At 31.8% G+C, this 22,066-nt stretch overlaps 2 protein-coding genes across 3 annotated transcripts; one reads left to right on the forward strand and one right to left on the reverse strand.

Annotated features, from left to right (window-relative positions):
- The first annotated feature begins 1,547 nt into the window (after nucleotides 1-1,547).
- LOC112284896 (putative tocopherol cyclase, chloroplastic) lies at nucleotides 1,548-4,072 on the forward strand. The gene is made up of 5 exons (XM_024525245.3): nucleotides 1,548-2,018; nucleotides 2,142-2,478; nucleotides 2,603-2,679; nucleotides 2,799-2,968; nucleotides 3,216-4,072. Exons 1-5 carry the CDS (start codon nucleotides 1,783-1,785, stop codon nucleotides 3,851-3,853), a joined length of 1,458 nt encoding a protein of 485 aa, XP_024381013.1. The 5' UTR covers nucleotides 1,548-1,782; the 3' UTR covers nucleotides 3,854-4,072.
- LOC112284897 (uncharacterized) lies at nucleotides 4,013-6,883 on the reverse strand. Of its 2 annotated transcripts, XM_024525247.3 has the most exons (7): nucleotides 6,457-6,705; nucleotides 6,273-6,328; nucleotides 5,977-6,174; nucleotides 5,638-5,848; nucleotides 5,313-5,492; nucleotides 4,687-5,187; nucleotides 4,013-4,554 (listed from the first exon to the last, which is right to left on the reverse strand). In XM_024525247.3, the coding sequence occupies exons 3-7, from the start codon at nucleotides 6,162-6,164 to the stop codon at nucleotides 4,303-4,305; spliced, it is 1,332 nt and encodes a 443-aa protein (XP_024381015.1). In that variant the 5' UTR covers nucleotides 6,165-6,174; nucleotides 6,273-6,328; nucleotides 6,457-6,705; the 3' UTR covers nucleotides 4,013-4,302. The 2 variants fall into 2 exon arrangements, with proteins under 2 accessions (XP_024381015.1, XP_024381014.1); XM_024525246.3 differs by lacking the exon at nucleotides 6,273-6,328 and having other exon boundaries at nucleotides 6,457-6,883.
- Nucleotides 6,884-22,066: the final 15,183 nt, after the last annotated feature.

A 22,066-nucleotide genomic window follows, 5' to 3' on the forward strand; every position in this document is an offset into this window, starting at 1 on the left:
AGTCCTTAGTCTTGTTTCAAGACTTTCAAGTCTTCTTATTTTTGGCAATAGCCATTATAGTTCAATATTATATCAACTTTGAGTGACTTTCTAGTTCTTATTAGTTATAGAAGAGAGTATTAAGGATTTTCTTTCTTTTAGATTCATGTCCTTGAGAAATGATTAGACAATTCTTTTGCCATTGGCAATGTTTCCGTACAATAATTCAATACATTCTTCTATTCAACAAACATCTTTTTTTGCCAATTATGGTTATCATCCATGATTTGATACTTTTGACTTTTAAAAAGTTGATAATTCTTTAGAAAAAGATTTGGCAAATTATTTGTAAGTGCTACATGTAACAATGAAGGCGCAATTAAAAGAAGATAAAAAAATAGTGATTTTGTTTAATATTTTCTTTGTATTGATAAAAAAATAAAAATATATTTAGTTAATAAAGATAAAATCTATTTTATATTTATAATTGAATCATTATATGAAAATTGATATGCAAATTTATTAAAATATTTATGAAAATATTGCTAATTATATAACAAAATTAATAATATATTATAAATTATATAATTTTATCTATCAATAATATATACATCAATAAGTTGAATTTTCATATCTTGCAAAGACTAGTTTTTTGTTGATGATGAAAAAATTAAAAAAATTATCTAATTGAGTTTTTTAATATTATTTTTAGAAATAGATAGCCATATTTTTAAGAAATATATATTTCTTAAAACTAAAGGTTGAAACTTCTATGATGATGTTATAAAAAATGACATATGGTTTATGTAACAAAATGCACCTTATTATAAAATCATGTACAATATATCTTATTAGAGCTAAAATCATAATCAAAGTCCAAATTTTTAACCTTGGTAAACTTTAAGATGTGAATTATAAATCAACATGCAAAAGAAAAATTATTGGTTTAAAAAGAGATGAATATTGAAATAAATTATTTTTTCAATAGTTCCAATAAAAATTATTCTCTTAAGAAAAATAAATCATGTCTGTAACTTACAGACATGATTTATTATTTAATAAAAAATATATATGATAATTATTCTTTAAAAAATATCATAAATAAAATGTAATATACATACATGCATACATAATCACATAGTTTAGCCTTTATTCTAAAAGAATTTAAAAAAGATCTTGAGTCTATCTACCCAAGATGTCAATGTGAGTGTATTCACAAATTTACTATATAAAAGTAGCATGAAATAGCATGAGGAATGGTCGACTGGCTAGTAACTGGCCACGCACTACATTCATCCACACAGAAGCGATCATATATTTCTTCCCACGGAGTCGTAGTCAAATTTGGCACCGGGTGCTGCCCAGCCACAGATCAAGGGACGGGCAGGGTACGTCCAACAAGTCGCCGGGCAGAGGACGCGGCCAGACGCGGGAGGGCGGTAGAGGCAGCAGCAGCGCGGGAGGGGGGGGAGGGGTTGTGTGTGTTGTAGAAGAGCGCAAGATGGAAAGGAATGGGTTGGCGTATGGGTAGAGCCTCGTCGTGGGCCAACTGACCCATTTGGGCTCCTCGCCGCGCCGTGCTTTGTTTGCAATGGTTACCACCGTGAATCCTCCTCCCCACCTCGTCTCCCTGCTCTTTCTGCTGTAATCCTTCCTCGCTTCCTCCATTCTTACATCCTCTTTGAATCCGTCCCTCACCGCTTCTTCTGAGATGTATATGAGCGAGAGGGCGGCTGAGTTGCTGGGTGTCTGCATTAGAGGTTGATCTCGTATTTTAAGAGCGGAGTAGGAATTGAGGCTGAGATGGCGATGTCGATGACGATAGCGTGCACAGGCGTGTTGGGGAGGGTAGCAGTGTATGCACCGAGCCGCAGAGGGTGTGTGGTGAAAGCCGAGTCATCCGCCGAGAATAACCCTGTCACGGGAACCTCTACACCCGAGGGCAATGCTCTCAAGGACCGTGTCAAGAGCAAACAAACCGCTGCGGCAGTGTATACCCCCACGTTGGCTGACCGGGATACTCGTACTCCTCACAGTGGGTGAGTGCATTGATAACCCAATGTCCACGCCTGAATTTGTAATGAATCCCTGAAATTTGGTTTTCTGGTAGAGGCGTATTTGGATTCATGTCAATTGTAAATTTAGTTATCCTGATTGTGTAGGTATCATTTCGATGGCACGAGCCGCCGATTCTTCGAAGGCTGGTATTTTAAGGTGTCTATACCAGAGGTGAAGCAGAGCTTTGCATGGATGTACTCTGTGGAAGATCCAAGCGTAGGCTCCAACTCGAGCGCCTCGTCCCTCCCATTTGGTGAGCTCTTCCAGGGCATGTCCTTTCCAGGTGTGGGTGCTCAGATCATGGGTGCGGACGACAAGTATTTGTTGCAGTTTGACGAGAATGTGACGAAATTCTGGGGCAGCAGACACGAGCTCGCGCTCGGGTACACGTTCACGCCCAAGGGCCGAGTGTCGCCGCCCATGGGTGAGGTTAATCCTCAGGTAATTATGATGAGAATTGCAACCAAAGCTTTACAATTGTGATAAGGCTCTTCAATCTCCCCCACCCATTGCACTTTGGGATTGAATTGCTGAGAGAACATGGTTGGGGTATGATTTAGAGCAGGAGTTTGTGAATCGTGTGGAGGAAGGATTTCAAGTCACTCCAACATGGCACCAAGGCTGCCTTCGCGACAACGGCAAGTAAGGAGCATTACCGCTCTTGTCACCTTCTTGGTATTTCCATAATCCCCAGCATTTTGAAGTGTTTTGGCTGAACGGATTGATCCTTTGCAAGTTTCGTAACTTTGTATTGAATTTAGGACGGATTACGCGGAGACGGTACCAATAGCACGGTGGGAATACAGCACTCGCCCCATATATGGATGGGGAGATAGCGGGGCTGAGCAGAAGTCTACTGCGGGATGGTTAGCTGCTCTTCCTGTCTTTGAACCCCACTGGCAGGTTTGCATGGCGGGTGGTCTCTCCACGGGTACGATACCTTCTCTCTCTATTCCCCCCTCTTTCTCGCTAGGCAACACTTACTTCAAATTCACCCGGGTCTTCAAAGCCATCTGCATCTGTCGAAGTTCAATAATTTCCCTGTAATGCACGAGTAGTTGCCCGAATTAACAAGTTATGGAATCAAATGCTTAGGCTGGATAGAGCGAAGTTCAATAATTCTCCTACTATGCACGAGTAGTTGTTCGACCTAACAAGTTGTGGAATCGAATGCCCAGGCTGGATTGAGTGGGATGGGCAGCGATACGAGTTTGAAGACGCGCCCTCATACTCGGAGAAGAACTGGGGTGGCTCATTTCCTTTGAAATGGTTCTGGATTCAATGCAATGTATTTGAAGGAGTGTCTGGTGAGGTAGCCCTGACAGCTGGCGGGGGTCGGAGAGGGCTGCCCTTGGTACCAGGCGCATACGAGGAGGTTGCCATGGTGGGAATACACTACGACGGCAAGTTCTACGAGTTCGTCCCGTGGGAAGGGAGCGTTGAGTGGGACATTTCCACCTGGGGGTCCTGGAAAATGTCAGCCAAGCGAGATGATTATGAAGTGAATCTGGAAGCAACGTGCGATTCGCCTGGCTGCACATTGCGAGCCCCCACTGCGGATCTTGGATTGGCACCGATGTGCAGAGATTCCTTCTTTGGGAAGCTGAAATTGACAATCAGGAATCGGTCGTCTGGGAAAATGATCCTGGACACCACGAGTGATATGTGTGCCTTGGAGGTTGGAGGAGGTCCGTGGTACAACAGTTGGAAGACCTCAGCCCGCGTGCAGGAGCCTCTCAAGTCGCTGCTGCGTTACTCCATCGATGTGGAACGCGTCTTTAGCCCTGTGCCGCAGTTGAAGCCTCCAGGCCTCTGAATCTGTTTTCAGACCTTTCCTCCTGCTCCTGCTTCAGATTGTATACTTGTATAGTATCGATAATTCTTGCAGTTGTAGAATCGAACCTGGGCCTAGTAGTTTGGAAATTGCAAGCGTGTGCATACAAACGAGTTGCGTAAGAAATTACTTCTAAATCTCTCAACAACTCGCTATTTTCAGCGAGATGAATCAAAAGACACGAATTGAGAATTACTCGGATATTCAATTGTGACAAAATGTTGAAGTCTGACAATCAATCAACTGCATCGTCTTACTGGGAAAGTAATAATTTATATGAAGTTGATTTGGTCTACTACAGTACGTCGCGAACAGTCGATTTGCTGCGAGTGGCAGGTTCTAATGGAAGAATTGAATCAGTCAGCAATCTTGAATTTGGCAATTAAATTAGGATGAAAATGTTGTGTGGATGTCCTAAGTGCGAGCGGTTGTCACAATTTAGCTTTCTCCGACTGGAGCTTGGCTATGGTGGCGACTGTGGTTTTGCAGGAAGGAGTTCTGCCCAGTTGGTCGCAAATAAATTCACCGATTGCAATCACCTTGTCCAGGTCGACGTCGTGTTGAATGCGGAGGCCGTTCAACAAGTACACCACATCCTCCGTGGCCACGTTTCCTGTGGCTCCTTTAGCATAAGGGCAACCACCCAGACCCGCCACTGATGAATCCACCACATTGATGCCCATCTGTAGTACCAATCATTTACCACACAGTTCATCCAGCCTCATTTTTAGTATCGAAATTGGTATCCATGTCCATAACACTTGAATTCAGTTTCTATAGTGTATCTATGCGGCATTTCCGGGCACGTTTCATACCTGTAGTGCGATGAGGATGTTCACCAGTGCCTGACCATAGGTGTCGTGGAAATGCACTGCAAGGCACTCAGTTGGCACCGCAGCCATTACAGCTTCGAGCATCGGCGCAACTGTCCCTGGCGTGCCAACGCCAATGGTGTCACCGAGGGAGATCTCGTGGCATCCCATGTCGTAGAGTTCTCTCGCCACATAAGCAACTTTCGCTGCCGGCACTGGCCCTTCGATGGGGCATGCGATTGCACAGGAAACATACCCACGAACAGGAATGTTTCGCCCCTGAGCTGCCTTGCAGATCTGACGGCCACGGACCAAGCTCTCTTCAAGGCTACAGTTGATGTTGGTCCTGACGAATGACTCCGAGGCTGCAGTGAAAAATGCCACCTCTTTCGCTCCAGCTTCTATCGCTGCCTCTAAACCCTTGAGATTGGGGGTCAACACTGGAAATTGGCACCTGCTCTTGCAATTCCGGACGTCAGCCATGACATCTTTTGCATCTGCAAGCTACCCACGCAACAATGATTCAGCGAAAACTTCCAAAGAGTAGCAAATAATCTATTTCTACATGCTTCAAGAAGTGTAAGAAAATTCATTGTGTTCTTAAGAAGTGTGTGTAACTCTATAGATACCTGCGGCACCCATTTAGGAGAGACAAAGCTCGTCGCTTCTACGACCGGTAAGCCAGCCCCAGCAAGCCGGCGGATAAGCTCCACCTTAACGGAGGTGGGGATAGTCGTCTTCTCATTCTGCAAGCCATCTCGTGGCCCTACTTCTACAATCTTCACGTAGCTGGGCAACCCCTTCAGTAGCTGTAAAAATGCATATCATCGTCGTCAGCAACTAGCACCAATAAAATACAGTTTCAGCGAGCGCAGCTTCGAATGTCATGAGTTCGACGGTATCGTCATCAAAAATTACTCAGGGAAATCTCAGCACAATTTGGTGGACATTTACTTTGGGTCGGAAGCGCTTCATCCCATCCACGTTTGCGTTTTCAGAGTCGCCACCTTCTTTCAACGACATCAAAAGGCTCCGATCGCCACTGGCCACATTATGGTGGCGTTTCCCACCTTTTCGTGGAGCTCGAATGCGCGACACATCAGGCGTGGCTGACTTGCCGCCGACGTAATTGCGTAGAATCGCCAATCTTTCCGCCCTCCCGTCACTGTATAGCAAGCATCACGCAATTCCGCGAGTTCGATCTCCATTAATCATTCCTGTATAGCATTTGATTTCATAAACAGCTACGATGTCTAAAAACCACTTCAATTATAGTGAGCAAAGAGGGCGAACCTGTGATTGTCAAATGCCCGCGACTTGCATCCTCCTTCAGGTTCCCTGTCATCCATAGAGTAGGCGACATTACTCAACGAAGAAATTCCACAATTGATAGGAGTCCGGGTCCACAAAATTCCCAGTCCCGAAGATTCACTCTGTGATGGTTGAATATCCCGCTCGTACAGCTCTCCAACGCTAGCCATCCTCGACAACCTGCGCCAAGAATTGTACCACATGAGAAGAATTGCAATCAGCATCTGGCTCTTCGGTAGGTTTCCAGCTACAGTTGAAAGTTCAAGAGACTCTACAACCTTACACAGTGGCGAATCTTTGGTGAAACCCCAACAATTTGAAGCTGGTGAAATACCTGCTCCAAGCCCAAAATAAACAACCAGGAGACGATCTTAAGTCTAAAGTTGGTTTCAAAACAAATTTACAGGATTGATCCAATTCACGCTTTATTTGTTACAGGGCAACCGTAGAGGCTTCTGTTACCTAGAGAAGCTGATGGCAGGCAAAATTCAAGTTGCCAAGGAGACCTAAGTTCCTCGTACCCAATTCCTTGCAACCAACTCTCAGACAGAGAGAGAAGTTTTGAAGAGCTGTTGTTGAAAAACAGAAGGAAAAAAGAAAAAGAAAATCTGCCGTCGTCGGCTGTTATGAAGGTCACTCTTCTATCAATCAATTGCACCCACAAGTTCAAAGGCAGGGCACGATTGGTGTTCTGTGCCGCTAGGAACCTGCTAGATACATGGGCACTAAGGCAATCTGACGCCAAATTATTTCTGCAATCAGTGGCGCGTGGTTTGCACATCAATTCTTTGCATATGATTGGTGAGAAAAAGCAGAGTTCCTCATTCACTGTGAACCTACGACACGAATTGGTGGGGCGCCGTCCGACCTGCAGGTCAACAAAGGTGCTGATGGCCAGAATGGGTTAAATGCGTTAAGGGTGCGTGATAGAATGTGGTTGGTGTGGGGCCATGAAAACGAACAACGCTCTATCCTGTGACGTAATACATACTACGCTCAAACGATGATAAGCAGTTTCTGGGGAGCAATCTGAGAAGCACTGGCTAAAATTCAGTATTCCTTTTTATCATCAATCCATACCTCACAAGTTGTGTTTCTGGGTTAGTAATTCTGATTTCAATTTAATGCTCTGTGGGAACCAAACTCAGTTCATCTCTGTGTCGAGGCCAGTTTCTCTCTACCGACTGTAATTTCTGGTAGTCACAAGCAGCGGCCAGGAAGGAACGAAAGGGTGCGGCCTCGAAGACTGCAGAAAGGCTCAGATGCGATGTACGACGTCGACTGGGGAAATCCCTCGAAACAATGTTAACCCCTAGACTCGATGTGTGCCTAATTTTCTGGATCGTCAACTTGATTCCCAATGATTTTGAAGGATATCTGAGATAAGGTTTCCAGGTTTTGTAGCGGGTGAGTAGGTGAAGAACCTTCGTCGTGTCTGTGATCCTTAGATATATATTTTCTATTTTTGGGTCATCGCGAATGTCAACATGTTGAATGTAACGAGAATGCATCTCCGGCATCCCAACCTTCCGGCAAGGCCTTGTGAGCTGTACACCTAGTGCTTCGCTTCAAGACTTGTTTAAAGAAGCATGTCTTGTATGAAACTTAAACGCTCACGACCTGCTGTTTTTGAAGCTGTGCGAGCCCATGTGCACTCGCGCCGGTACACGTTGGAGTGTCCTGCAATTGCGTTTAAAACCGACTTGAGGGGGCAACTGATGTTCTGAGCTTCGAGTTCGTAATGTTGACACGAGTGTCACTACCTTTTTCCGTTGTCGTTGTTACCCATTTTTCCAGTTTAGAGCCATCTCTTTCCGATGCGCAGACAGTACTCGCGTGCGAAAATATGTGGTGGAGCAAACCTTATATAACGGCAGCTCTAGAGTATTAACTTCACAGACCTGTGCACCCAACATCTTGCAAAAGATGAAGTGGTTATTTTCACTATTTAGTTGCATTTGAGGCTCGGAAAGTCTTGTGAGGTTCTTTTCATTCATGTTATTGTGTTCTTGTTTTATTTTATTCTTTTGTTCCTTTTCTGTGGTTTTTGGATGTAGGTGCTTGGGAGTCATGACACAGAATGCCCCAGATCTAGCTTGGTGGATACACCAAAATGCTAATATGGAGGGTATGATGAGAATGTCACGGAATAAATACAATAACATTGCTAACACACAGCATCATTGAAATCTTCAGATAGTATCCACAATTGAATTCGGACTTTGCAATGGAATAAACCTAGTTAATTTCTTCATTGTGTAATAGAATATTTTGATTTTAATAAGAATGGCCAGCTGATAACATCTACAAAACATGTTTTAAGTGGAATTGTGTGTACAAGAAGTATCAATATTATATACATGTTATATATATGTATATGTATTTGTATATATATATATATATATATATACACACACATAGAACTATATATTTTTGTTATTCATGTATACATTAGAGTAGTTTTGAAACATCTAATTGCTATTATTAATATATATACACACACACACACACTGATATGTAATTCAGTTATAAGAATTAACTTGCACTTACAATTCAAAAAATTGTAAAGCAAATTTATGAATGAATCTTCATTGATATCATTAAAATGCATCAATGTTATGTAGATTGAATTTTTTCAATAAAAAAATTTGATCTTATTTGAAATTAAAAGATCTTACTAATTATTTTTGAAAATTCGAAATTGTGACATAGTAATTCTTGTTTTCTAAAAAATATAGTTAAATGTTTTAGTTACTAAATTATTTAAAAGATGAGTAAGTTTGATTTGTGTAATTTCAACTTTCTACAATATTTTCTGTTTATTTTTTAAAATTCCTATAGCTTTAATAGGCATATTTTATGTTTTGTAATACTTTATATTTGGCATTGATTTACCTTTTAGAAATTCATCAAGTATAATTTTTTTCAACATCTTGGCACTACATATAGATTTGACTGTGTGTTTTTTTTATTTTTATAATGATTATGATATATAATTAATTAAATAATTCTTTTAGACAACATATACAAAACATATATATATATATATATATATATAATTAATTTTTATAATAGATAACAACAAAGATAATTTAAAATATTTTATTAAAGATAATGAAGCTTTAATTTTTTGTTTGATTTGTGTGTGTGTAAATAGATATATGTATATATATATATATATATATATATATATATATAATTACACACGAATATTCAAGTTTTTATATATATATATATATATATATTTGAAACTATCATTTTTTTAATACAAAGAAGAACAAATAGAAAATCTTTAATTTTAGATATAATAGATTTCTATAATTTTAACCTATTCTTAGATTTAATTTTACATTCAATATGTGTATTTTGAAAAATTCAGCTAATTAAATTAAAAATAAAACTGAAAGTTAGGAATTATGTTTATAAAAATTAAATATAATTTTTTTTTATATATATATATATATATATATATATATATGATATTATTTGAAATAAATATTTGATTAACTTTGTTAATTTATCTTGTCTTTTAAAAAATTATAAAAAAACATCTCAATTAAGATGAATTACACACCTATTAAGTGATTGTGTTGTAAACATTGTTTATTGTATGTAGATGATCATTGTCTATTATAATTAAAAGTATACCAAATTGAAAATGTAGAGTGATACAAAATATTAGAATATGCTTTGTAATAAAGATAGAAGTTATAACTATGTGTGATTTATTTTTATTTGTTGTTCTTGTTATTCTTAAATTTTTTTTCTTGCAAAAATATAAATGATTATATTTTTGAAATCAGATTATTATTTATTCTATGTGTTAAAAAAATAGTCAAGAAGTATTGTTCTGAAAGCATTTTAGACAGGTAAAAAACTAGGATATGCCTCAACAGTGGCATCTATTTACTTTTTGAGCTAGCATAGAAAATATTCTAATTATATATGATCCACAAACTATTTTTGACATCTTTATATTTTAAAGTAATTTATAATTTTTCTGATAAATTTTCTATTTATCAATATTTATATTGATGTTAATATGCTATTATTAAAGAACTATTGTTTTATCAGTTTTTTAAAGTGATAATATCACAATTTAAAAAATATGAAAAGGTAAAATAATAAATATAATATAATTTTAATATGAGTTTGGAGGACTAAATGCTATTAGTTAAGGACTTATATTAGCTTAGGAGGTTGCCAATTTCTTTATTGAGTAGGATTAGACTGCCACAATGGTATTATAACAATTGTTTAGAAAAATACTTGACAAGTTTGTTAATAAGTAGCATTTATACACATTAATATTGCTCATTAAATTTAGTATTATATAAAAAATTTGTGCAAGAGTAGAACAAGATTCTTATAGTATTATAGCAACTAAACAACTTGTTAATTTTTTCGTTTGATGCTTTATTACAAATGGCTATTTTCTTGCAATAAATTTGTCATAGTATATTAGATGTAGTATTAGAAGAAATTCATATAATTAGACTCTAGAAGATTAGAAATTTAATGTCAATGGTTATGCCTTTGATTTAAAGTTAGTATTTAACTAAGCATAAGAATGACTTTACAAATTATTTAAAAAAAAAAAAAGACATTAGGTTTTTCTCAGATATTTTTTTTGATTTTGTAAATATTGAGTTGAAATTATTTAAAATTTGATTTTCAAAGGTAACTTTCTAACAAACTAAAAATCATTAAATTTGGAGTTGGAACAAACTTTTGGTAATTATTTAAGAAAAGAGTTGTCTTCTTCCTTGACACTTTGAACCACCCAGTTTCATAAAATTTGTGGACGTTGGAGCCACACTCAACATCATAGCAAGTTGGTTGCTCGATAAAATACAACAAATGGATGTGAGGGCCACCAGAATCTTGCTTAAAATACCACCAAATAACGTGAAAGCGATCGGCATGTTATTGCAAGTACCAATCACGATGAACGTTGTCACCATCAAAGCAGACTTCTACGTTTCGAGCGAGATGGAGGCAAAGGTGAACTATCCTATCTTCCCAAGGCGCTTGTGGCTTCGGGCACTAAGAGCAGTGCAACACTGGAAAAAGAAAACCTATGGATTGGTTCAATATCCAACCGAGTAAGCGTGCGAGTAACACCCAATGCAGAGCACGAGCCCAGTGCGTACAATCCCCTAGAAAGCTCTTCCGATCAGTAGCATAGTTCCTCCAAGACCTCAGAGGAATCATTATCAACAAATTAGAAGAGTTGCACCACCTCAATCTATTACCCCGAGTTCTCACAAAGTCCATTGCATGCCTGGATGACATATAGATGTAGCAGCGGCATACATTCAAGAGATACGGCTCCGATGTTAAGCAAGCAATAGAAACTATAGTACAAAGAACTTGTTCTTGGTTTTTGGAAACCCAAATATCACGGATCATTCAAAATATCACCTCTTCAAATATCACTATTCAAACTTTATTATCTACTTCAAGTTTTTGAAGTATTACTTGTTATTTTGGTGACTTAAAAAAATATGCATAAATTATTATCAAAAATAATAATACTTTGATGTTTTTATATTCAAGTAATACTTCAAATAAAATACTTGATATTTTTTATAAAAATATGCATAAATTATTATGCCCACTATCATATTACTAAAATAAATAAACAACAACTATTATATATAAATAGATTATTAGACAACATAATTGTTTATAAGATTTTATTTATTTATTTATTTATTTATTTTTGTTTTTAGATGGATATACTAGATACTAGCAAATTATGGTATATGAGGCAAATGTGCTTAAGATAATGTTTACTACACCATGGAATTCATATGTTTTGAAGGAACTATCTTAAAAACTCTGCAACATCAGAGGAACTTTTTAATAAGTCCAACTCAAGGTATTTTTACTCTATATCTACAAATGCACTTAAATATTCTTTAGCAATTTTGCAATTTGTGGAGATTACAAAACTACACCTATCTATGTATAATTAGCTATATAAGGACTATGCAAACATGAATGCTCCAAGAAATGCTCATGAAGTTTTTGGTAAGGTGAACTTTTAGATTGATTAGTATTGCAACTTGGCATTCAAATGGACCTAGAAAAATCACAATAAAAATTGAAATTAAGAAAATCTTTGAATGCGTAGGAGGTAGCCACACTCTATAATAAAATTTATACCTAAATTAGTATTAAAGGCCCAACTCATCATATTATTAATAAGATAATTTGAGGCCTTTGCATTAATCACAAAATATAGAGAAGTATTAGAATACATTTTAAAAAAGCTAAGTCAAAGTCTAATAATGAGACACTTGATTAGATATGTTCATTTGTCTTTAACTTCTCAACATTAACTCTCTTGGTTGTTGTACTAATTGAAAGGGACATGAAAAAAAGAGCCCATATAATATACTACATAAGTGGATTTTTTACTTCTAAATCTAGATACATCAAACTTAAAAAACTAACTCTTTTATGTGGTGTTTGCATACACAAAATTCAATGACTACCTACTTTCTAGCAATTTCTCAATAGCAATGCAATGTTAAGAGTCGTTAAATCAAATTCTACAATAAACAAATCCCACATGGAGAGGAGGTTCATTCCCAAGTTACAACAATCTGATTTAATAAAAAAGAATGTCAAAGATACAAATGCAATTGTATTTTTAGATGTAAGATTGGCATTAAAAATAAGCAAGATAATTCTTTGAAGTGAAGCTGAGTGCTTTTCTTTCACATAGATCCAATAAAAATAAATCCAAATTTGACTATACTTTCATTACAAACTATTCCAATGACCTTCAATTGATGTCTAAGTCAATATTTAATTGATAAAAGACAACATATGCATTAAGAATAAATCCTTTGTCTTATTTGTTAAAATGCTATATTACACAAGAATGAGTAGAATCTTAATAAGAGCAATCAATAAAACCAATCCTAAGAAATGGTCTTTCACTTATTGCTATAAGAGAGATTCTAGTGGACATTGTGCTAAAAATACTAATATAAGGAGAATAATTATGGAAAGATGTTTCTAGCCTTTTTTGTTTAAAAACTATAATCACTTTTGCAAGACATGCATTTCTCTTCAAGTCCATGGTTACCTTGTTACAACTATATTTGATAATTTTTATAGAAGTCTTTACAAAATATAAAATTAATTTTATATGATAACTTCCAATGAACATCAAACATATTAGACTTCTAAAATATTCTTACAATTGACAACTTAATATTGTCGAAAAAAATCTTCTTAGTTAAAAGATTTAAAAAAGAAATTTTTTTTAGTTTTATCTTTAGCCAAGTAGTATATTGTTATAATTTTTTCTTTGAAATTTTTATAAATTATAGACAATACTTTGTCATTACATTTTAAATCAATAAACTTTAGAAAAATTTAATTAAGTATAGAGAAGTAAGTCCCTACAATTTGATAGCTATCAAATTGATAAGACAAATGGGACTTTGATAAATACAAATAAAAAAATTTATGAAAGAAATACAAAGCTTTTGATAAACATGTTTGTTATATTTTGTGGGCCTACAGAATTGTTTAGAAGCTAAAAAAATAAATATATATATTTTTAATTTATTTATACTTATAAAGCTATCTTTTTAGATAAATATATATTTTTAACAATAATAGTTGAATATTATTAATAAAAACTTGAATTCAACTAAGTATCATGGATATATATAGATATTCTAGTAAATACCTATATGATTATATAAAAGTAGGTAAAAGTAGATAAAAGTAAGTTTATTTCATAATATCTTTTAGAATAGCTTTTTAGAAGCTCTATAGATGCTGCTTTGACTTTATATGTATTTATAGCTAATTGGTAGGTTAGAAATTTGGTCAAAAATTTAACCACATATTGGTAGGTTGTAGAACAAGTTAATTATGTGGTGTACATATAAAAAACTTGTCTTTCAAGTTAAAATACGTGTCTTACAAAATCGATACGTTTTAGAGGTTGTATAGGACATTGCCACATAGCTCTTAGTTAAGAGTATTTATAGAGGTAAGAATGAAGCCTTCTTCACTCTTATCAATTCCTTTCTAGTCTTTAGTCTTATTTTTAGACTTTCTAATCTTCTTATATTTAGCAATAGCTATTTTAATTCAATATTATATCATCTTTCAATGACTTTCTAGTTCCTTTCAATGATACAAGAGTGTATTGAGGATTTTCTTTCTTCAAGATTCATGTCCTTGAAGTACTAGCTTACTATTCTTATTTATTTTTTTAAATTGAATGAATTATTCTACTTCTATTGTTGTATTTTGAACGTTGTAAACTATCCACTTTTAAATAAAAAATATTAATTTCTAATATTGATCTTTTTTTTAAAGAGAGTAGATTATCCCGTATTGTAGAAATTTTTATTTGATATTAGAGGTTACAGATTACCTTCTTCTAATTTGACTTTTTGAATTTCTTAGAATTGTCTATAGAAAGAAAGATTATGGATGCCACTCTCACGAGAAGTAAGAATAGATTAATAACTATTGCAGATCTTTATGATCTTATAAATAGTCTAAGAGTAGAAATCTCATGTATTTCCAATGCAAATCATGGAGGCACTATGCGTATGCATATTGAAAAAATTCAAAGTCTGCGGCAAAAAATTGCGGAGTTGAAGGAACCAAATAAATTGATCTTGCAACTAAATTCAAGGAATTATGCTTCTACAAGTATGAAAAGAACAACGATTAGTATACTTGAGAAGTTTGATGGAACAAGATTAAAATTTCAAGGATTTCTGCAATAAATCAAGTTTTATATAAAGTTGCATTCTTTCTAATATTTCCATGGATTTACTCAAGTTGGATTCATAGGTGCAATTTTATAACAAAGTACTCTCTCTTGATTTGCACCTATAATGAAAAAAGATTTGCAACTTCTTTATAATTTGAATTCATTCCTAAAAATATTTACAGCCACATTTAGAAAAAGTGATCAAGAAAGAGTATCAAAGACCAAACTCTTATTTTTATGCCAAGGATCATGGACAAACATGATATATGTTGTTAAATTCTAAAACCTTCTTTGCAACATGAATTAGAATGACAAAGCCCTTATCAATCAATTTTGATATGGGTTGAAAGATAATGTCAAAGATTTGTTATTCATAATACCAAAGGTAGAATCTTTAGAAAAATTTATTATTCAAGCAATTGCATGTGACAATTAATTATTTGAAAGACATCAAGAACAAAGATTTGGTTGAAAAAGAACAAATCAAATAATGACAGTAGTTCCCAAGTTTTAAAAAACAAATAAAAATTGTTATAATATGTTTTAAATCCATCATAGAAGAGGAAAAGATTTGACAATGTCAAGAAGGCTTATACTTATATTTTGGAGAAGATAAACTTAGTGCTCAATATTGTCCAAAGAAACAATGCAACCTTAAAATAAAAAGCATGGTTACCAAAGAAGAAAAGCTATCAAAAAATAAGTTTTTCCAACTACAATAGGAATTATATGGCTAGAATCTTGTATAATTATAAATAAAGGTTTTCTTTCTTTTTAGATCCCTTATCTTGTTTTATAATAGAATTTTATTTAGGATCAAAAATCACGTCTTAGCTTTATTAGATTCAAGAGCCTTAGCTTATTTTATAGACAAATATTTTGTTAGAAAAGAAGAGATAACATTAGTTAAAAAATTAAACATCTACATGTATAGGTCATAGATGGTTGTTTGCTATCTTCTAGAGATATTACGCATGAGATTGTTCTTTTAGATGTAGAAATTAAAGATCATAATGGCATAGTAATATTTAATGTAATAAAATTTTCATCCAATCTAATTATTTTAGGATTATCTTGGTTAAAAAAGTATAATCCTTAGATAGATCGGATTTTTTATAACCTTATTTTTTTAATAATTTAATCCAAAATCCCATTAATGAAGTAAAAATACATAAGTCTAGTACATCCAAACCCTTACTGGTAGGTGTAAGAACATTTATGCATACCACAAAAAAAATATATATATATATTTTTTGCTTTATATACCATGCCCACTTCTAATGGTGAAAAGATATTAAGTGGTATTCTTAGCCAGTATCAAGATTTTTAGAATATTTTTGAAAAAAAAATATATATATAGATTTTCTTCCAAATCATCATCTTTATGATTGTTCCATTGATCTTCATGAAGGAGTTCAACTACCATTTGGACCAATATATAGCCTATTATAAAATAAGTTAGTTGCACTCAAGGAATATATTGATGAGAACTTGGCTAATAATTTCATATATTATTCTAAATTTCCAGCTAGGACTCCTATCTTATTTGTGAAGAAAAAAATGGATCTCTGTGGATGTCTACACACTATCAAGGACTCAACAAGATCACCCTCAAAAACAGATATCTTCTATCTTTGATTTTAGGATTTTTTAATCAACTGAATCAAATAAAGATCTATATAATAATAGATCTATAAGGAGCATATAATCTAGTATGCATTAAAAAAGGAGATGAACGAAAAATTATATTTTGAACCAAATATGGATATTTTGAATATAATGTTATGCCATTTGGATTCACGAATACACTAACTACTTTTCAATATCTAATGAATGATTTCTTTTGAGAGTTTTTTGATGATTTTATCATTTTTTATTTAGTCAACATCTTAATCTACTCTAAAAATATAAAACAGCATAAAATTAATATTTATTATGTGTTACAAAAATTTAGAGATGCAAAATTATATGCCAAGTTATAAAAGTGTATATTCTACACTATTCAAGTTGACTTCTTACGATATATCATTTCTAACAAAGGCCTAATGATAGATCCAAAGAAGGTCCAAACTATCATGGATTGGAAGTTTTCAACAATAAGAGATATGCAATATTTTTTGGACTTTGCCAATTACTATCAAATCTTTTTTAAGAATTTTTCTCAAGTTACAGCTTTCCTTATATGTTTGATTTATAAAGACAAACTAAAGTAGAATCAAAAAGTCAATGCATCGTTTGATGCTTTAAAAAAAAAAAAACTTTTGTACCAATCTTATATTGTGTTGACTTTTTCAAGGCATTTTTTGTAGAAACAGATGCATCAAACTTTGCTTTGTATGTAATATTATCACAAATAGAAATAGATGACAAATTCTACCCATTAGCTTTTTATTCCAAAAAATTTTTAGCAACCGAGATTAATTATGAAATCTATGACAAAGAACTCCTTGCAATCATGGATTCAGTTCAAGAATAGTATTATTATTTAGAAGGTGCTTCAAGTCTAGTCATAGTATATATAGATCACAAGAACCTCAAGTATTTCATATCAGCATGTGTTTTGAATCATAATCAAGCTCGTTGGAGCATGTCTTCATCAAAATTTTATTTCAAGATCATTTATTGATCCAATAGCAAATCTAGACATTCTTATCTTATACCAAAAGAAAGAGATGTATCTTTTGATTAATAAAGAATAATTCTCTTGAAGCTTGAGCATTTTTATCTTTGAACAACAAAATCATCATTGACTATTGATTCAATCTTTGTCAAGCAAATTCAATGAAGTGTATCCTCTAATCCTCTTATCCACGATATCAAGAATAATTCATCTAAGTTTCATCATACTTCGAAGTTTGAATTCAAGAACAATCTACTCTATTTTAAGAGACAATTATATATTCCAAAAGATAGAATATGATTACATATTCTTCAAACTTGTCATGACTTTCCAACAATCAAATATTTTGGATACAATAAGACTTTGGAACTAATATCAAGAGACTTTTGGTAGCCTCAAATGTAGAAGGCAATCAAAGACTTTGTACAATCATGTAATATTTGTTCAAGATCCAAAACTCCTCACTATTGAACTTATAAACTTCTTCAACCATTACTTATTTTAAAACAATCATGGTCTTTTGTTTCTATAGATTTTATCATAGATCTTCTAATCTCAAGTTCATATGATTTTATATTTATGGTAGTAGTTTTTTTTTGCTAAGATGGCATATTTTGTATCATATACAAAAACTATCACAAGTAAAGAAATAGCTAAGTTTTTTTTTAACAACATCTATTCCTATCATGGATTACCTAAAGGTATTATATAAGATAAAAGGACTCAATTTATATTAAGATTTTGAAAAATTCTTTTCAAGATTTTAAAAGTGAATATAAAGATCTCTTTGGATTTTTATCCTCAAACCGATGGGCAAACAAAATGGATGAATCAAGTTTTGGAGCAATACTTGAGATATATCATCAACTATCATTAAGATGATTGAACAACTCTTTTACCATTGATAGAGTTTACGTACAATAATTTGATACATTCATCTATTCAACAAATAGCTATCTTTGCCAATAATGGTATTCATTCATAATTTAATACTTTTGACTTTTTAAAAGTTGATAATTTTAGAGCGGAATATTTTGTAAATCATTTGTCATGGCTATATGCAACAATAAAGGTACAATTAAAGGGAGTTTAAGAACAATAAAAGATTAGTGCAAATGTCTATCCCAAGGAACAATTACAATTCAACGTGGGTGATAGGATATGGTTATTTTGTTACAATATTAAGACTACTCGTCTTTGTAACAAGTTAGATTATAATAAGCTTGAACCTTTGCCTACTAGTCAAAAAATCAATAATGTCACTTATTGATTATATCTACCAAAATCTATGAAGATCCACCTTATATTTCACATGTCTCTTTTTGAGCTATATAAGACAATGAATATCTTCGAAAGAAGATAAATGTCACCTTCTTTTATAGAAGTAGATAATAATCAAGAGTTTGAGATAGAAAAAGTCTTAAATTCAAGAATGCACGAAAATAGGTTGAAATATCTTATTGATTAGTATAGATAAGATATTAATGAATGTACATGAGAGCCAATAAAAAATCTTACAAATATAAGAAAGAGAGTTGAAGATTTTTATCAACAACATCTATCTAAACCAAGATGAAGAATAGCAAATCTTTGCTATAAAAGAAGAAAGATCAAAAGAAGATAACACTCTATTTTTTATCCTTTTTTGTAGCTTCTATGTATTTGTGATAATAAGTTTTATTTGAAGAAAGTTATGAAGGCCTCAACAACAATCAAATAACTGGATGGTCTTTATATCCTAGTATAAGACACTAATGATGGTTGAGAGGACCTATCAACCATCTTCAAAAAAAACAAAGATTAGAATATGTGGCAAATATAATTTGTTGCATCTTAGATTTCATCAACATATGATGATTGCTCCTTGTGGAATTTGTCTCTAGAAAGGAGAGTAATGTCATAGATATACATTGGTATTCTAATAAATACCTATATAATTATGTAGAAGTACGTAAAAATAAATAAAAATAGATTTATTTCATAATAACTTTTTAAAAAGCTTCTTAAAAGCTTTATAGACATTGCTTTGACTTTATATATGTTTGTAGTTGATTGATAGGTTAGAAACTTGGTCAACAAGTTAACCACATGTTGATAGTTTGCAGAACAAATTAACTATGTGGCACACATATAAAAAAACTTATCTTGCAATTTAAGATACATGTCTTGCATAGTTAACATGTTTTAGAGGTCTTGTAGGACATCGCCATATAGTTCTTAGTTAAGAGTATATATGGAGGCAAGAATAAAGCCTTCTTCACTCTTGTCAATGTCTTTCTAGGCTTTAGTCTTATTTCTAGCCTACCTAATCTTCTTATTTTTAGCAATAGCCATTCTAATGCAATAATATATTTTCTTTGAGTAAATTTTTAGTTCTTTTTACTGTCATGAGAGTGTATTGAGGATTTCTTTCTTTGAGATTCATGTCCTTGATATTATATTTAGATAACCAATAAAATTGATCTGATTTTGTAAAATTTTAAATAATATCTAAATAAGATGGATATTAAAAAATAAATAGATATTAATATATAAAAAAATTAATATAAGTATATTTTTGATTTACAATGTATCAGTGATTAATCAATAAAATCTAAATAAAAATTAAATAATTAAATAAGATTCTATTTAATTACTATTTATATTTTTTAATAATTTTTATTTCTTTAGATATAAATATTATTAAAGTATTTTTATAGATTATATTAATATTAAAAAGACAAAGATACTAATATTCAAGCTATACTTATATTTTTAATCTTATCAAAGGTATGTAGATAACAAAGCTCAAACTTATGCTTTGACTTTATTAATATTTATAATATAAATTTAAGCTTAGAAAAAAAATTTTAAAATTTATTTATTAAATACTTGAATTTTTTGGATACTAAATTTTGAACTAATTAAATTTTTTCTACTTAGATTTCATCATATTATAAATTTTATATTATAAAGATATTTTGAATTTAATATATTTTATGATGAATTAAAATAATATTTTAAAAAATTTCTAAAATAAAATTTTTAAGTAATAGAAGAGATGATAAAAAAATAAAAGAATTGATAAAATATACATAAGAGATTAGGAGTAATTAAGATTTTATTAAGTAATAGCAATATCTAAAAATATTAATTTAATAGTAAAAAAGAATTATATTACACTATATTAATTTACAAAAGTATTTTTTTTAATTTCATATTTTTGGCTTTGCTATCTTTTTTTTAAGATAGTATTTTTTTTAGTTCTATAATAATTTAATTATATTTAATTTAATTATATTTAATTTAATTGTATTACATTATATATATTATTAAAGTAATTTTTAATAATACTATAGTGTATTAATTTCTTCAAATCACAACATAATTTTTTTTTAATATTTTTCTATTATTTTGATCTTTTTTGTAGGATATATTATTTTCTTTTATGAAAACCTTGTATTAATCTTCAATACATGGTCTCTAACTAGTCTATTCAAAAAGAATAGTTATATTTTCTTTGTAATAAACAAACTCTTTTCTTTGATTATCACTATTTAATATTTTTTTAATCAAATTTAGATATTTATTTTAATTTCTTTTTTTCTTTTATTCTTGTAAATTATTGCAATTTTACTATCCAAATTTCAAAATTTTAAACTAATTAAATTTTGGATTAAATTTTTCTCTAAATTAACTAAATTAACTAAATTAACTAAATTAACTAAATTTTTAAGTAACTAAATTTTGTCTTTTTACTTATTTTTTTTTCTTCTATTTAAATTTTTTGGTTTTTTATTCTCTTATGCATTAATTCTTTTATTAATCTTCTAATATCTAAGCTCTTTTAATGAAAAGCCTATTTAATTTTCAATACAATATAATATTAATTAGCACAAGTAATTATATATGCTTAGTCTACTTGAGTCAACTCAATTAACTACCTCCAATTTATTGAATTTAATCTTTATTAAATTCATGAAATTAAATTTTCTTGTTAATACATTAATATTTAAAGATAAAAAAATTTTGAATAAAGATTTGAAGTCTCAAAGTTATTATCAAAAATTAAAAATATTAATTATAAAAATATAAATAATATTTAAGAATACAAAACATTATATATATTATATAGTTGAAATTAATTGAAATCAAATTGCAAAATATAAAACCAAATACATGTAGTAGTGAATCATTCTTTTATTGATTTTAAAGTGGATTTAGAAAGAAGACATGAGAAGGTTTCTTTTAGTAATATTTTTGAATGATTTTAATTTGTAATGACTTTTTAAGAACTATGCAAAGTTAAAATTAGATTTGAAAGATTTTATCTTTAGAAAATAAAGTAGAATTAGTATCTTTAAGAATTATGATTTAATTTTTTTAAATTAAGATTTAATTATAATTTACTAAAAAAGTGGTTAGAATTTACTTAATATCTAATTAGAATATGGTTGGGATTTATTTATGATATCTTTATGGTTGTTTAGGATTTATTAGGATTTAATTAGGATTTGTGTAAGAATTAATTAGGTTTATTTAAGAGATTTTTAGGATTTTCAAGAATTCTTGGTTAGTTGCCAAATACGACTTTATCTTCTTTATCTTCTACATTTAAATGCTAGATGGACTTTTCAATAAGACAATTCATAGTTAACATCATTGCAATTCTTAAATCCTAAAATCCTAAATCCTAAATCCTAAACTTGGCA

Source organism: Physcomitrium patens, chromosome 7 (genome assembly GCF_059467195.1).
Source record: "Physcomitrium patens ecotype Gransden chromosome 7, ASM5946719v1, whole genome shotgun sequence".
Classification (NCBI taxonomy): domain Eukaryota; kingdom Viridiplantae; phylum Streptophyta; class Bryopsida; order Funariales; family Funariaceae; genus Physcomitrium; species Physcomitrium patens.